General features: G+C 40.5%; 1 protein-coding gene across 2 annotated transcripts in view; it reads right to left on the bottom strand.

Moving 5' to 3' along the window:
• Positions 1-2,015: 2,015 nt before the first annotated feature.
• Positions 2,016-16,880, bottom strand: part of LGI1 (leucine rich glioma inactivated 1) — a 31,560-nt gene continuing 16,695 nt past the window's right edge. The window contains exons 3-8 of one of the 2 annotated variants that reach the window (XM_047761955.1): positions 16,589-16,660; positions 16,421-16,492; positions 8,703-8,774; positions 6,027-6,208; positions 5,324-5,488; positions 2,016-3,207 (exon numbers count right to left, since the gene is read on the bottom strand). In XM_047761955.1, the coding sequence (XP_047617911.1) occupies positions 2,372-3,207; positions 5,324-5,488; positions 6,027-6,208; positions 8,703-8,774; positions 16,421-16,492; positions 16,589-16,660 (1,399 nt within the window). In that variant the 3' untranslated portion in view covers positions 2,016-2,371. The remainder of the gene's footprint in view (positions 3,208-5,323; positions 5,489-6,026; positions 6,209-8,702; positions 8,775-16,420; positions 16,493-16,588; positions 16,661-16,880) is intronic. The other variant, XM_047761956.1, reaches the window with a different exon arrangement.

Raw genomic sequence — 16,880 nt, 5'->3', positions numbered from 1 at the left:
TCAAATGTCCTGCATCATCTCTACCACATTCTATTGGTTACAAGCCCATCCTGATTGAAAGATGGGGGAATTAGTCATCACCTCTTGATGAGGTTTGATCAAGGTTCTACAGAGCCCATAGGATGGGAGGTATTGCTGTGGCCATATTTGGAAAATTCAATCCACCATGTGTGCATTGTCTCATTTAATCCTTCTGCTGTCCTTGGAGTAGGCATTACTGTCCCTTGACAGATGAAAGAAACTGAGGCTCAGAGAGGTTATGTAACTTGCCTGTGGACAGAGCTGGTACATGGCAGGGCTGGATTTCAAACCCGTCTGTACCAAGCAGGTGTTCTCCAAACATATATGCTGCTTATAGGACAAGCGAACAAAGAAAGTCAGACATTTGAAGGCCAGTTCTCCCCATGAAGAGGATTAGAGGCAGGAAATTCTTATCCCCCAGAACACCGATATCAGAATTACTGTCTTCCCCATGTGGTAAAGAAACCTAATTCCTCTGCCTAAGTCCCCAAGGTGTTGCTTCCCAGAGACAATGGAACTACTGTGTGTACCTCTGATGCCTCAAGTCTGCCAGATGCGTGCTGCCAGTGTAGTTGCTATCTGTCCCACCTGTCCCTACCCCCTAGTTATTTGGCAGAAGTCATTTGTCCTGGGGAACAATGAGCTAGAGGATGCTCTGATCCCCTCCATGAAGGCAGCACACAGAACCAAACCATTTCAAGAATATCTCCTCTACCCTGATCCCCTTTTGAAATCATATCTTCCCTTTAAATTCAAACAAGGGGCTCTTCTTCCAGGAACTCATCTTTGATACTCCCATGATTCTTAAAATTGGAATTTTCAGGTGATATTTGGCCTTCACTGCATACTCCGTAGGTTTTTGTGTCCTAACTCCCCTTTTCGTCTTCTAAGGCCCCACAAGTCAAGGACTGTGCCCTAGGCTTCCTCAGTTTTCCTCCCCAAACCACAGAGATGATACCCTGTTCTTAATAGGTACTCAATCAATATGACTGATTTGATCAACGGGCTCATGAAGTTTATTATTAAGATTATAACAGGAGGACACAGGTGCATCTTTGAAAGTCATTTTTGAGAGCTGTGCTAAGTACTCACGTACCACGTGATCCAGGAGCAGAAATTTAGAAAATCAGATATGAGTCTTGTAGGCACTCTGCAGTATGTCAGTAAGATATCAGAACTGGTGTCGGAGTTCCCATTGTGGCACAGTGGTAACGAATCCGACTAGGAACCATGAGGTTGCAGGTTCGACCCCTGGCCTTGCTCAGTGGGTTAAGGATCCAGCATTGCCGTGAGCTGTGGTATAGGCTGCAGACACAGCTTGGATCCCTTGTTGCTGTGGCTCTGGCATAGGCAGGTGGCTACAGCTCCGATTCAACCCCTAGCCTGGGAATCTCCATATGCCGCGGGAGTGGACCTAAGAAAAGGCAAAAAAAAGACAAAAAAAAACCAACAAAAAAAAAACCTAGTGTCTAGAAGCAAAGCATCCCTGATCAAATTAAAAGGACTTCATATTAGATACATCTGAGGCAAGGGCTGTAAGGTTACAATCTCTGTCAGATGATTCTAGAGTCAGATATTTAGAAAGCCCCTGAATAGGGTTTTAAAAATCCCAAATCTTGACTTTAGCTTCTTTTGTAACTTGAATGAATGATGTTTTTAAGTGGAGCTATCAGATAGGAAAGGATGGATCTAACTCTTCTTTTTTAAAACTAGCCTTCTTATAGTAGGTACATTTTTCTACTTATCTTTCAGTTTGTCACCATTCCACCTCAAGAATGTTCCTAAAAGCCATGCCCTTTGGAAATACCTTTGGATGTTCAAACTCAGCTGATCAACCTGTTAACAAATGATGGATAATCAATATCAGTGTTCATCTTCACTCATTATTCACATAATAAATTCTTGATCCCAGGATAACCCTATTGTATAAAACTCTGTCTTCAACATAACATCAGCAAGAATAAAATAACTCCTATAAATAATCACCTTTGGGATATGAAAGAAAATGTAAACATTTTATTTGGCAGTTGTTTCTGAACACATGAATAAATAAATGGAAAAGTACATATTAATATTTCTTTTTGGAGTAACAGATACCATTAAACGCTTATTTACACATCTTCACTGCAAAGAACAGTTACACAATTCAATTTTGTCTTATAAAAGGTAACTTCCCACACCACTGGACTGGACAGTTAAGGATGGAGATACTGGTAGTGCTTGGTTCTAGCAGTCTCAATGTTTGAAAGGCATTCATTTGCAAGTGTGATAAGAAGAGTCATCATGCATTGAGTTCATCCGGATCATGTACTGTAGAAAGTTTCTGATGGCAGCCACAGAATTTGGTGTGTCATGCGCTTAAGTCAACTATGACATGTTTGTAAATCTGTGTATTTCCCTTAAAACTGGAAGCAAAAAGAAAATTACGCTTATTAATGGACACATGCGTGAATGATCTTGGTGCCTGAACATTTAATTCCTGAAATTTCACAAATTTGGCTTTCTCTGCATCCCAGTTATATACTTGAGTAAAGGAATAATCACTTCCAAGAATTGCATATTGATAGTTATTAATCTGAAGAGGCTGGAACACCATGGATCCTCGCGAAGGCATCCTCTGAATATCCTGAAATGAGGAGCCTCCCCATTTCATTACTTTGGAATCACCAATGAATCTGGTCAAGCAAATGTACACGTCACCTTTCACTGAGAAGTGCTTAACGGCGTATACATCCTCCATGTTAGGGATGTCAGTTTGGTTAGTGAATAATTGTATTGCTTTATTCCACTGATAAATTACAGGACGCTGGGAACTACTGGACAGGATTAAGTGAGGCGTTCTGAGTGTCTGAGGTGTTCTGGCTATTTCTAGATATTCCACATCAGTATCCCTGTACCACGCATGTAAAGATTGATGGGAGTAGAATCCATTTCCGTTCCATTTATAAATGGTAGTAAAACCAGCTTTTGAGCTGTCGGCGACCACAAAGTACCAGTTGTTTTCGATCTTGAATGTTTCAATGTCATTGGGTTTTCGGATTTTGAGAATTTCAATATCCTGGATTTTTATGAATTTATTTGCAAAACTGTCTCGCTTATAGATGTGAGAGCCGCCAAACAGCTGGGCCACAATAACATAGAGCTGAGTTTCAATGACTATAGGCTTGCACACTACAGTGGACGTGCCTAAAAAAGACAAATGAGAGGTTAGGTGAATGGCCATCCTCTTATCGACCATGCAACTGCCAGCCAAATCAGCCTGAAATAACAGATTTCCTTGGTTGATCAGGCTAGACCAATTTCTTTTTCATTTCTTTCTTTTTTATTTTTTTGGTATTTTTAGAACCACACTTGAGGCATATGGAGGTTCCCAGGCTAGGGGTCAAATTGGAGCTGTAGCTGCTGGCCTACACCACAGCCTAGGCAACACCAGATCCAAGCCGTATCTGTGACCTACACCACAGCTCATGGCAACACCGGATCCTTAACCCACTGAGCCAGGCCTGGGATGGAACCTGAGTACTTATGGATACTAGTCGGGTTCATTAACCACTGAGCCATGATGGGAACTCCCCCCAATTTCCTAATAAGGTCCAATGGAAGCAGGATCCCAAAGTTTTGTGCCTTTGTACCTCAGGAGGCCTTGTTACCAACAATTGAATTGTCCTGTCACATCTAACCTGCACTAGACATTTGGGACACATGGCTACTGCCTGAGTTTTCTCTTCTCACTTCTTGGAGAAAGAAAACATTGCTTTCCCTGGCATGTCATGAGTTAATCATAGTAATTCTAGTGAAAACTGTCATTTATTGAGCACCTACTATGTACTTTGCCAAATCATCTCATTAACTTCCCCAACAATATTAAGTGATAAATATTATTACCCTCCCTTTGGCAGATGAGCAGACTGAAGCTCAGAGAGGTTCAATGCTGCTAGGAGAAGGTAGAGTTGGGATTTAAATCCAGGCTACCAGCATCTCTATGCTTTTAACCAAGCCTAGGGTGGGGAGTTAGCTGATCCATGGCTTCTAACTAGGGTTCCATAAGGTACTAGAACAAGCTTCAAAGTATAGACAGTGGTCTGGGAAGCCCACAGCTCTACCTCCAGTTGGTTTGCTCTGTGTATGAACTGCTTCTTGCTCTAGAATAAACTGACTTTCCCCTGAAAAAGCAAAAAGATGTCTCTTGTGATTTTTCCAAAGTTTTAGGTCACTGGTGGCAGAGAGCAGGAAGAGGAATCCTTGAGGAAAATGCAAGAGGGATACAGTCATGGGTAATGCTCCTGAAAGTTATTTGGGAAATCTCAGAAAACAATATGGGGGCCTGTCAGAAGCCTCACTCAGTATCCTTTGTTAAGGGTTTGATGTTTATCAATAGATTCAGATCTCCTAGAAATCTAGGAAATCCAAAAAAAGTAGGGCAAATCTGGTCCCAACCCTTTTCTGACTACAGCTCTAAGGGATCTGGCATAATAAGTTCTGCATCAACTCTTTCTATTAATTAACTCCAACCATAGGCAAAATTATTCTGTTTTTGACCCTTTTCATGACTCATCTGATTCTGCGACCTTGGGAAAAATCACTTAACTTCTCTGGGATTCAGTTTTCTCTTCTCTACAATGAGGATTGGGACTAGGTTAGGGATGGCCACTAGTTTTGGACTATGTACCAATATTGACAGACTGATTGATTATGTCCGCCTGGAGAACTGTGTTGAGAGGGATTCTGTCTGATAGATTAGGAATGCCCGTCTGGAGTGATGGAGGGGATAGTGACCACATATATGACATATATTCATCATCCTAGATTAGATGATACCATTTGAAAGTCTGAAAATATATGATTCATTTTTCTTTCAAGTGCTCATCTAAAGATTCATTCAAAGCAATTGACAGACTGTAGACATGAGAAGAACATGGTTTAGATTGCACAAAGCCCTGCTGCAGTCCACTGGAAAACAGAGGGGACTTAGGGAAAGGAGAAAGCATAGCCTTCTGCCTCTAGAGGGAAGGAGGATTCTGGGAGGGTCCCAGTTTGTAGGGGATTCTGCCATCTGGGCACCCCAGTCTTAGGCATCACTTAAACCTAACAATGCAGTGGGGCCAATGACCACCATCAACCATTTTACAAGTAAGGAAATGAAGCTTTAGGGAACAATCCCAGACACCCAGTAAATGGTAGAGTTTGATTTAAATGACTCTAAACCCGCACCAAACATTCCCTGGCATCATTCATCTTTTCCTGCTGCCCTTGGCCCAAGCAGCTTAACTTTTCACTCAAAACACAAGCAAACTTTTCATACCTGTAATGTTGTCATAATTCCGGAAGGTCTTTTCTACATGATCCCATTCAAGGAAAATGCACTTTCCAGTAAAAGGCTGAGCTATGACAACATACTCATCGTTCATATAAGAAAAAGTGTCTATAGACAGTGATTGATAAGGCAGGTCTTGAGACTTTGCAAATTCTGCAAAAATAGAAAACGATGATAAGTAATAATGCCTCATTCCTTGGCTAGATCTCGAATGTCCCTAAGAAATACATTTATTCTAGAGAAACAGTGAAATGGCAATTTTTACCTTCCTTTTAAATACATGAGGTTTTAATGGTTCATAATATTTTTAACATTAGTTTTTTGTTTTTTTGTTGTTTTTTTTTTTTTCACCATTTCTTGGGCCGCTCCTGCGGCATATGGAGTTTCCCAGGCTAGGGGTCGAATCAGAGCTGTAGCCACCGGCCTACACCAGAGCCACAGCAACGTGGGATCCGAGCTGCGTCTGTAACCTACACCACAGCTCATGGCAACGCTGCATCCTTAACCCACTGAGCAAGGCCAGGGACCGAACCCGCAACCTCGTGGTTCCTAGTTGGATTTGTTAACCACTGCGCCACGACGGGAACTCCTTAACATTAGTTTTCAATGTGTAAAAAATATCAATTCCTGCATATGCAAAAAAGTATCTTTATTTTAATTTTGTGACTTGGAATGATTTGGAATACATTACCTGTAATAATGCAATCAAAATCCTTGGTGGAGAGACTGTTGATTTTGCGCTTCTTGTATTCTGGGGGGCCTTCACAGTAGATGTCTTCAACAGTTGCATTGGTGTGGCCTAGCCATTCCACCAGCCACTTCAGTTTACAGTCACAGTTAAATGAATTACCTCTCAGGTCCCTGAAAGACAAACTTCAGCTGCTTTTGACATATGAGGGCCCTTCCTTCCCAGGTATGATTTCTACTTCAGCAATTAACATGTGCAGAATGACTTCACCTGGCTTTATATCATGCCTCATAACCTACCTTGAACCTGGATGACCATTCACTTTGGGCTCAGAGAAAGACCACAGTGCACCCTTGCAGGCCACCCCAGTCAATGGAACTTTATAACTTTACTCCCTCTCGGATTCAAAGGTAGCTCAACTTATAGCTATGCTGTCTATAGAAATATAATGTGGCTCACATACGTAATTTAAAATTTTCAACAGACACATTACAATGTAAAAAGAAACAGGTGGAATTTTTAATAGCAATATATAGAATTTTATCATTTTGACGTGTAGTCAATATAAGAATTACTAATGAGATATTTTATATTCCCTTTCTATACTAAGCCTTTAAGGTCTAGTGTGTATTTTACACTTACAGTATATCTCAATCTGGATAATAAAATTTCAGCAGAAATTCCTGATTTAGATTTTGATTTAATAAAATTTACAGTTAAAAAATAGATTCGTACGCCCAAGTTGTTTCCTACATACTTAAAATTTTTAGTTTTAAATTTACATTTAGTTTTTTATTTAATTTTTAAAAAATCAAGTAAAATTAAAATTCAGTTATACTAGGAACACATTTCAAGTATTTAGTAATCACTCTTATGGCTACCATACTGGGCAGCGCAGGTCTAGGAGACAGAAGGAGGCGATGGTTGTACCGTATTTAATTAAATTGAGTGAGCTGTTTGCTTTTCTTCTTCCTCACAGACATAATTAATCCTGATTCTGTTCCATGGTCTACAAATTCAGTTTTAATAGGAAATGACTTCGACACAGCTGGATTAATGCAGACATACAATAGTTCATGTCTGTGATAAACTACACAGCATAAATAGCTTAAATTTCCACATTCGATCCCAGCTCAGCAAGTGCTCTGTTTATTTGCCTTGTTTCTGTTCAGAAACTCTATCTTTTTCCTAAAACCCTTCTTGGTCATACAGAATTCCTAAGATATCACACAGCACATGGATAAATTTTAAACATTAAAGCATCCAAAAAATGTTTTTCAGGGGATATATTCAAGAAAACCAAGAAATCCACTAAAAGGCAAGTGGACATGGATCCTTGCACTTTTTAGACATTCTTGATTTGGGCCTATCAAGGTAAGCCCAAGGGGCCAAACCCATTGTGAGAGTCCCTGGATAGACTGAGCTAATGTGTGTTTTCTTTTGCTAGTGTGGAGCAGTGGCTGACTTAAGGTTGGGCCAGCAGGTCCCCAAATAAGCTGTATCACCAAGTCTGCCATGGAGAATCATCTAACTTCCAAGGCATCCCCAGGACCGACCTCATATCCCAAGAAAACTCTGACCCAGAATAATGAATGTCAACTTTTCTGAGCTATTGTAAACCAGAGCAGATAACTGTGGATTGTCTGAGACCCTTTGGAAGTGTCCTGATTCTGACACTCTCTTGGAAATAAACCGTCTTTCAGGAATTGGGGTAACAGACATGAAGGAGGGGCTGGGGGAATACAAGGAACAAAGAAAGGTTTTCATTAGCCTATTTGAAGTTAACCTCAGTATTTGAAGTTAAATACTGAGGTTAGGAGAAAATACTTGACTCAAACTTCTTGTTATTAGAGAAAAGTTGTTTTGAATATATATTCCATAGCAAAGTACCTGAATAATAAGAACTCTTTTGTTTTCATGTATCTTTTTTGTTGTTGTTGTTCCTGTATTCTACCTTATAGCATTTAAATACCTTCCTAATGTTCTGGAAGATACTTATTAAGCTAAATTGCTTTTGAGAGGGTTAGGCATATATTACTTGCTTTGCTTACTGCAAAATATACAAATTCCTTACAAAGATCTTTCACTCTGAGGCTTAAAAGTCAAAGTTTGAAAGCTCTTTTGTTTGAAAAAGGGTCAAAAATAATTAAGTTCATTCCCTTCCTGGGGCTTAAGCCAAATTCCTGGGGATTAAGCCTAGAGTTGTTGTTCAGTCTAATGAGAGAAAAGGCAAACTTTCCTCCCTTCCCCCCACTTCCTGCTCTATTTCTCTGTTGACTGACCAACCCATGGGTGTAACCTTTCATCTTTACTCTGTCAGTTTCCCAGACTTCTTTATGTTTTTCCTTTGCAGCCCTATTTCCTGGACCTCATGAGAAAAAAAAGGCATCTTGAAATTTCTATCTAACCCTCCTCTTCCCACCCCCTCGAAGTCCCTTGTCATGACTCCTTCCCATACAGACACACACTTTGTCAAAAGAAAGCTTGGGACTGTATTTTCCACATATATAGTGGTGGATATCATACAAGACTCAAACAGTTGTCCAACTAAATTCAATTTAAATTTAAAAATTATCACTTAATTTAAAACCAATTTAAAAATTTGATAACCAATACCAACGTTCCTTGTTAACTACTGCAAATTAATTAATTAATCGGTGATTTCTTAGGTCCTCTTACACATTTGTTAAAGAATCCAGGCCTTTGAAAATGTCCTTTGGGAGAGTCTGGAGATTGTTGTTTGCAAGGCTCCTGGGGAGAAAAAAGAGTGATATAAACTGTAGTCATAAACTAAATAAATGCGTTTTATAGATAAAGCTTAGTTATGAGTTCCCTTCTGTTCCTTCCAGACTATACTAAATTACTTGTAGAGCTTTTTTTTCTTCTTATAAGATTCGACTCAGACTTCTGCTATTGTATTTTCAATTCCTGGTCTTTTTGCTTCAATGCCCACTCAGTATTTACGGCCCTTTATATATTATGATATTAAACAAACGAACATGCACCCTCCCCAAATACTAGTAACAAAATGATGCCTGGGCATCGGTCTTTCTATTTAGCACTGAATATGAGAGACTCATTCTCAGACTTTCCGTCTGGGGGAAGTTTCCCCCAGTGATGACTAACTCAACTGGTGACAGTGTCTGTCTCCACATGCTCCCTCCCCTCACACCCAGGCTGCCCTTCTCTTCCCTCCCCACTCCTCACTTGCTCCAGAGAGCAGCTCAACCTCCAACCAACAGGATCAACAACTCTCAAATTTGGGGGCTTGTCTAATCTATCCCCACGCCAGCACGTCTTTTTCTCTTTCCAAAGTACACACCTGCTTTTTCTACATTTTCCCCTTTCAACTCCATTCATTCATTCCTCCTTAGAAAATAGCTTCCTCATAAATATCCATCCATCCATCCATCCATCATTTTTAATCATCTCCTTTCCCTTTCAGTTCTTGCACTATTATCACAGGAATTGTTTTCTTCTCTATTTGTTCTTCCACATATCACTCAGATGATTCTAATCAAGGTTAATCAGTAGGAAACCGTGCTGATAGTATCAAGGAAAGGAACGTGTGCCCACGCTGCAGAAATGTGCACATAACAAGGAGCAGATGCTGCATGACAGGGAAGGGTACTAGGTCCTGGTAATTTTCTATTTTTAACCAGCATTATAAATATACACGTTATATACGTTTCTGATGAGTGTTTTAATTTTCCACAATAAAAATTTTAAAAACTAAAAGATCCTATGCTGTTGGGCTCCAAAGCCCTTGAAAATTCTCTCAAATTCTATTTAAATCCTTTCAGAAGTCTTCTAGCTTTTCCGCCTCCTGTAATTAATACAAGATTTCTCAAGTGTAAACATACAAGACTTTTAAAAACTATTTTTAAGTTAATTGTGTTTTTCCTTTGTTGTTGTTGTTGTTTTTGTGCCTGCGAAATGTGGACGTTCCTGGGCAGGGATCAGACCTGCACCACAGCAGCAACCTGGGCTGCACAGTGACCATGCTGGTTCCTTAACCCACTTTGACACAGGAAATTTCTTACGCTGTTTTTCTAAGTTTTAGAAATTACCACTAGATTGGAAAACTTTTTTCAATAAACCTTGGAATGAAAGAAAGGGAACTGAATCAGAAGTTCCCAGTCTCAGTGATGGTCTGTTTTGTGACAAAGGGATGGCCCTTGGAATCCTTCTGAGCTTGATTCAGAACCCTGACTCCACTATTTACTGGCTGTGTAACTTTCGTGGTGTACCTTCCCTATGACTCAGCTTTTTCATTTTTAAGTGGAGGTAATAACATCTCATACTATAAGAGTGTTAGAAAAAGTAAATGAGTTAACTCAGGATGGTAGCTGGCATCTGGACTACTCTTAATAAAGGGCAGCTGGGAGGAGAAGGAGGAGAGGAAAGAGAAGGGCTTTTGTGTGGCCAAAAAACAGCACTTGTCCAAGAAACAGCACTTAGAAACTGACCATACGAGAGAACTCCTCTGACTGTTCACCTACATAGTATTCATAAAATGCTGCTAAAGAAGGTTATTCAAGAGAATGTCTCCATAATTCATTTTACTGATCAGTGGTTGAATGAAGAGATTTCCTGGGATCTTGGACCAGTCTGGACTCACTCTCAAGATATGAGTCTTAATTTAGTTGCTGGCATGACATGTCCTCAAGTCCTCATGCTAACTTCTCCGAAGTGTACATCCCCCTCCCAGAAATCAGCACAAAGTGCAACTGACTGCAGGGCACAAGCTTGGAGAAGGCTGGGTCATTGGACAATGGAAGTGAGGTGATAAAAAAGTCAAGTCCTGAATTACTGCTGCCAGTAGGGTTACACAGTAAGAGGCACCATGTTTTCATTGCTGTTCCGGGCAGTTTGTTTCAACAGCTGGTGAGTCTGCTTCCTGCCCAAAGAACAGAGCTCTGGGCCTCATATACCCTAAGTGTTAAGAATCAATGAGTTTGATCACAGGTTTATCTATGGGGTAAGAATGTGCCGTATCTGGGAAGCTAATGAGGAGTAGAACTGATTGGGAGAGGAGTGAAGATAGGGTAATGAGAAGTTTGAGAAAACATTGCATCAATGTTAATTTTTTTTTTCTATCTAGGATGACTCTGTAGGGAGTACTGGAAGGGATATATATATATATATATATATATATATATATATATATTACCATTGTATCCTCGGTGCGTGGCATAATGTAAGTCCTCACAGATCATTTAAAATGAATGAATGAATGAATGAATGAGTTGGGCTATAGTGGATAAGAGGAAAGGCACCTATCTAGACAAAGAGCAGATAAAGCTTCTCTTAGGCCTCTTGTTCCAAGACACTGAGTTAGGGAGAAAGTGCAAAGCCCTGCCAGTTATCATAGCCTCTCCTCCACACCACATGTTTGGATGCTGCAAGTGCCCTCCCTCCTCTGAGCCTCACTGTGGTAACAATCCCCAAATAACAGGAGAGCTCTTTAAAGTGTTCCTGCAACTAAGCTCCATTCTCTAGGTCCTGATTCAGAGTCTACCTAAGAAACATTCTTAAAAACACCGAGGAAACTGCCCAACTGAACACCCAGCTGCCTTGAGACTGGGGAGAAGAGACCAGCTGAGAAGGGTCTCAATGACAGGAAGGCCGCTCTGATATTTTCATGGTTTACCTGAGAAAACCTCTTAATTATGGCTTATGGAACCTACTGGAAAGTCTTCTCTCTAAGGCAGACCAGACTGGCTCAGACAGCACGTTTGTTTCAGTGCCGTTGGGCTCTGCTGCTAAGAAAGCATCGCCCACGGCCATCTGGGGTGCTCCCAGCCTCCCTGCAGTGCAGATTCTCAGCTTGAGTTGGTGTCTCACTGAATTTGCTGTACTGCAAGGGCAGTTATTTTAATTTCCTACAAAATGTTTAAAGGGGATAAATACACTGCAGCATTTGGAATCCTGATCCAGGACCAGTAGAGGTTATGCATAAAGTTTAGTTTATGATGCTTACTGCCCACCATGCTCTGTTCTAGGCACTTTGCATAGATTAACTCATTTAATCTCATGAGAACCTTAGGATCTAGGGACTCCTAAGTGTCTTATTATCCCCCACCTCCATTTTCCCCATGATCATCATCACTTCCACTTTATACAGAAGAAATCAGAGGCACCATGAAGCTCAGTGACCTGCCTGATGTCCCACAGCCATTAATAGGGAAAGCCAGGCTTTGACTCCAGGTAATCAGGTGGCAGAGATCCCCCTCAGCCATTACATTGCACTTCCCTCTTTATATCCATGTCATTATGAAGGTGGAAACTAGGACATCTTGGCTGACTGGGGACGGACGGGCACCCTGAGTTCGGGGACTGCTGTATAGTCATTTGCACCCCCACAGTGCTGAGCAACCAGTAAGAGTTCGGCAATCCATATAGATCGATGACATTTGCCCTACCTCACAAATTTTATACAGGCATGCAAACAGTCCTCCCTCCACTGGTCCTTAGCCACAACAATACTAATGTGATGCCCAAGGAAATCCCATAGCATTTAACAGAAACCAATACATAATGTTTAGAGCTTTTATCATCACTGGCCATGAACTATTTTTTTAATTCACTTTTTCCCTGATTTCCAAAGTAATACATGGTCATCAGAAAAATTCAAACCTTTCTGAAATAGATAACCTATTCAAACATAAGATGATCATGTATAATATTAGGACAGTCATTCAAAATAATTAAGAGAGAGTCCCAGGACTTAATGGGCTTTGTAAGAACTTAAGTATAAGGAACTCATTTTTTTTTGCTGGGGGGTGGTTGAGGGGGTGAGGAGTCTATATAGTAACTTTCAAGTTTTCTGTAAATGTCTCTCTAGAAGGTAAGTCTACTGAGATGGATGTATAAGAAGGTGAGATAAGTTCATCACTTCTTTAGGAATTAACTGAATTTATATCAATGCTCAGTTAGGTCCCTTGGAGCAGCTTTAATGTAAGGCCAGAGTAGGAACTAGTTGGATCTAAAAGCATGTGTCTAATCCCACCTATTTGCATTTGGAGACTAGGGCTCATCTCCTCAGAATGTTCTCTTTCTTCCTCAGCCATATTTGCTTCTCCTGTCATGTCCTGTGGAAGGATCCAGCCAGCTCCATAACAGCTTTCTGGTCCTGCTATAATTGATGTGGTGGAGAGGGCACCAGATGTCTCATTAAAGACCCTTGGAAGCTTGCGGTTTTAATGCTACTAAGTGGGGAGCAGCTTACTTTCAGGGTGCACCTTTGGGTTCTCATTTGTCAACAGAGGGTAGTGCCTGCCCCACCTCTTTAAGAAGGTCATCAAGAGACTTTAACGAGGTCAAGATTATAAAAAAACCGTTGTAAACTCTTCCTGCAGTATATGCAGGTTAGAGGGGGAGACATCATTCTTTGCCACTTGCATGTTTGCCTGTAATTGGGAAGAATTGGTCTGAGGTAGAGAAAAGTGCACTTTGAAAGCTAAAATCTTAAAAAGAAAATTAATGGCTCAAATAAATGTCAGATTTATTTATAAGTGGAAAATGAACTTGATGTGCTGAGCAGCCAGAGGGACATTTAGTTTCAAATCTTCCCCACCCATCTCTCCTTGAAAGGAAAAGAGGAAAGGAGCAAAGAAAAAAGGAAGGAAGGAAAAGAAAGGAAGGAGGGAAATACACCTGGAAGAGCAGCATAATTAGAAAGGAGAACATGACTTGGGGACAAGACACTCAGTGAGAAAATACTTGTTTGTCTAAGTCCTCTTGCTAGACTGAGCTCTTCTAGGTTGGAGCTGGATTTTATTCATTTTTGTGCGGCACATCTTAGAGACTATTTAGGATGAACCATATGGCAATGCCATTTTTGCAGAACGAAAACAGTCTAATATAGGCAATGCCATACGAATCAACCTAAGTGTTTGATAAAGATGCAAGAGATCTAGGGGTCATATTCAGTCAACTTTAACCTGCTTTCTCCTCACACCTCCTTCCTACCTCCAGCATCCAATCAGAGAGGTGGCTTCCCTTTCATTGTCTATTTGACCCTTAAGATTCATGCTTTTCTCTTTAAAGGCTACCTTTTGTGTTTCCTTGAGTTTGAAAATTTCCAGATATTAAGCATGTGCTGTATCCTTGTCCCCTTCTCATACATTTCATACTGCTTTAGAGGCTTCAAATGACCCAAATTTATGTTTCCATTTAATTTGGGTTTTCTTGTTTGTTTGTTTTTTGCTTTTTGCTTTTTCTTTTCTTTCTTTCTTTTCTTTTCTTTTTTTTTTTTTTTTTTTTTTTTTTTTGGCCATGCCCGCAGCATTCAGAAGTTCCTGGGCTAGGGATCGAACTGGATCCATAGCAGCGACCTGAGCCACAGCAGTGACAGTGTTGAGTCCTTAACGGCTGGGTCACCAGGGAACTCCAGTATTTCCATTTCATTTGATGGACATAAAAGGCTCTAGTCAAACAAAATGGATGTTCTTCACTAGGGTGTTGTATAAATCCCCCCCCCCCTGCCCCTCCCCTCCTTTCTCCTCTTTCTTTCCTTTCTCACTCTTTCTTCTTCCCTCTCTCCCCCACTTCTTTCCATTCTTCCCTCCTGGTGAGGTAGGCCTTTGGGCTGGAGAGTGAAGTAAAGGTCATGGCAGGGCTTATATCCAGGTTCCCAGAGGAAACACTGGAATCTTATCTCTTTCTTTCAGCCCCTCACCAGAGGCCATGTTAAATGAATTTATGTGAATTAAGTAGGTCTCAAGTTGGGGTCATGAATGTCCATTTCTCTTTCCATATATTTGTTTCTTTTATTTGTTTTTGTCAGTGTTTGGCTTTGTGATCAAATGGCACAGCATTCATATCTTAGGCAGCCAGTTTCGAACCACATTATAACATCGACATGAAATGCGATGTTGCAATTGCTGTTTACTTCATGAACATTATCTTCCTCATCACTTTATAATGACTATAGATAGAAGCCTTGAAAGGTATAGTGATTTTGTAAAATACATCTGGCCATCCATTCTTGTTGCTGCAAATCCAAAAAGCAGCAGAGACAGGGACTAGAAGAGGTAGCATTATGACCATGTGGACACCCTAGAATGCAGGCTCGAAGGGCAGGCATAATGTTTGCCTTGTTACCCTGCTGCCTCCTAGGGCCTAGAACAGAGCTGGGAATGAGGTACTGTGAGCAACAGGCTAAAATTGACAGAATGACTATAATGCTTAGGTTGCTTGCATCTTTAACACCAATGAGACACCTATTAGGCACTTGAGAAATAGGCTTTGAACGGATGAGTAGACATAGCAGTTCAGGTATTGAGTTGATGTTATGATAATTCCATAATATTCACTTTACTTGTCACATATCCCTCCAAACTTCTGTCCCCTCACTTCTAAAATGGGGGTTATTGTGCCTATCTGGCAGGATTGTCAAGAGGACTAAATGAAAATTCACATAAAGCATACTGACCAACATAATAGTGGGTACTTAACAAATGTTACTGCCTTTTTTTTTCCCCCATGCCCTTATAATTTCTTTAAACATCCGTCTGTCTGGGAGTTCCCACTGTGGCAAGCAAGGTAAGGATCTGGTGTTGTCTGTGCGGTGGCTAGGGTCACTGCTGAGGTGTGGGTTTGATCCCTGCCCTGGCACAGTGGGTTAAGGATCCAGCATAGGTCACAGCTACAACTCAGATTCAATCCCTGGCCCAGGAACTTCTATACGCCATGGATGCAACAACAACAAAAAGGTTCATATTGTATAGGGTTTCTCAACCTCAGCACTGTACCATTTTAGGTTGCATAATTCTTTGTTGTACAGCTGTCCTGGGCACTGCAGGATGTTTAGCAGCATTGCTGCCTACCACCCACTAAGGGCCAGTTACATCCTCTAGTTGACAACTGAACATGTCTGCAGATATTGGGGAATGTTCACTGGGAAGCAAAATTGTCCCCTGTTAAGAAAACCTGAGGTACCTCTAATTACCCATTTAATAATTCAATATTTCACTTACAAACAAATTGTTCAGGTACTATATAGACATGGCCTGTGGTTATAGTATATGTTTAAATGTATATGAAGTCAGGGCTTATACAGAAAAAGAGAAACAGCAAATATCAAAGTAAGCTATATAGTCAACTCATGAAGTGAATCATGATGTGCATAATTAAAAACATTGAGTCACACATTGTCCTGCATTAGATTGTTTTCCTAATTATTGTTGGTTTGAGCTAATAATAGTGTTAATAGGAGCTGGTTTCCTGGACACACACTGGCTGATGACAGGGAGAGAAGGTCCCTGGTGAGATATCATTTGGGTTTCTTAAATTTTCATGGATGCCCATAAAGTGGGTGCTTTAACCACAGGCCATGAAGCTGCATTTGTCCACTGGGTAGCTTAAAAAGTAATAGCAACATTCATACTTACAGGTGAATTAAAGACTTTAGTCCCCGGAAAGTATGTCTTGAAATGGACTTGATGTTGTTGTTTTCTATGAATCTGCAATAGGTAATATTTTTTGTCAGATAGCTGTAGGAACCTGAAAGCCCTTGTCTTGAATCATTATGTTAAAAAAAAAAAGTTTTTTTTACTTACAAATACTCTAGATGTGGGAGACCAATAAAAGCATCATCACTGATCACATCAAAGGAGTTCGATGTGAATAACCTGCCCAGAAAAAGTACACAATGAAAACAGTTAAACTGACAGACTGTCAATCTTTGCTGCTTTAATCTCTCAGAGAAGTGAGTGGGAGCTGAGCATGGAAAAATATCTGAATGTATGCCATTCCACAGTGTTATTTATTCAGGTAATTCGTGCAGCTTTTTTTTTACCCTTAATTATCTCATCAAATGCTTACTGAAGGGGGTGTTTTGTGCCCCATTGC

The sequence above is a fragment of the Phacochoerus africanus genome, chromosome 15 (assembly GCF_016906955.1).
Source record: "Phacochoerus africanus isolate WHEZ1 chromosome 15, ROS_Pafr_v1, whole genome shotgun sequence".
Taxonomy (NCBI): Eukaryota; Metazoa; Chordata; class Mammalia; order Artiodactyla; family Suidae; genus Phacochoerus; species Phacochoerus africanus.
Note: the sequence above shows the minus strand (reverse complement) of the source record. Positions and strands in the feature narration are given on the sequence as shown.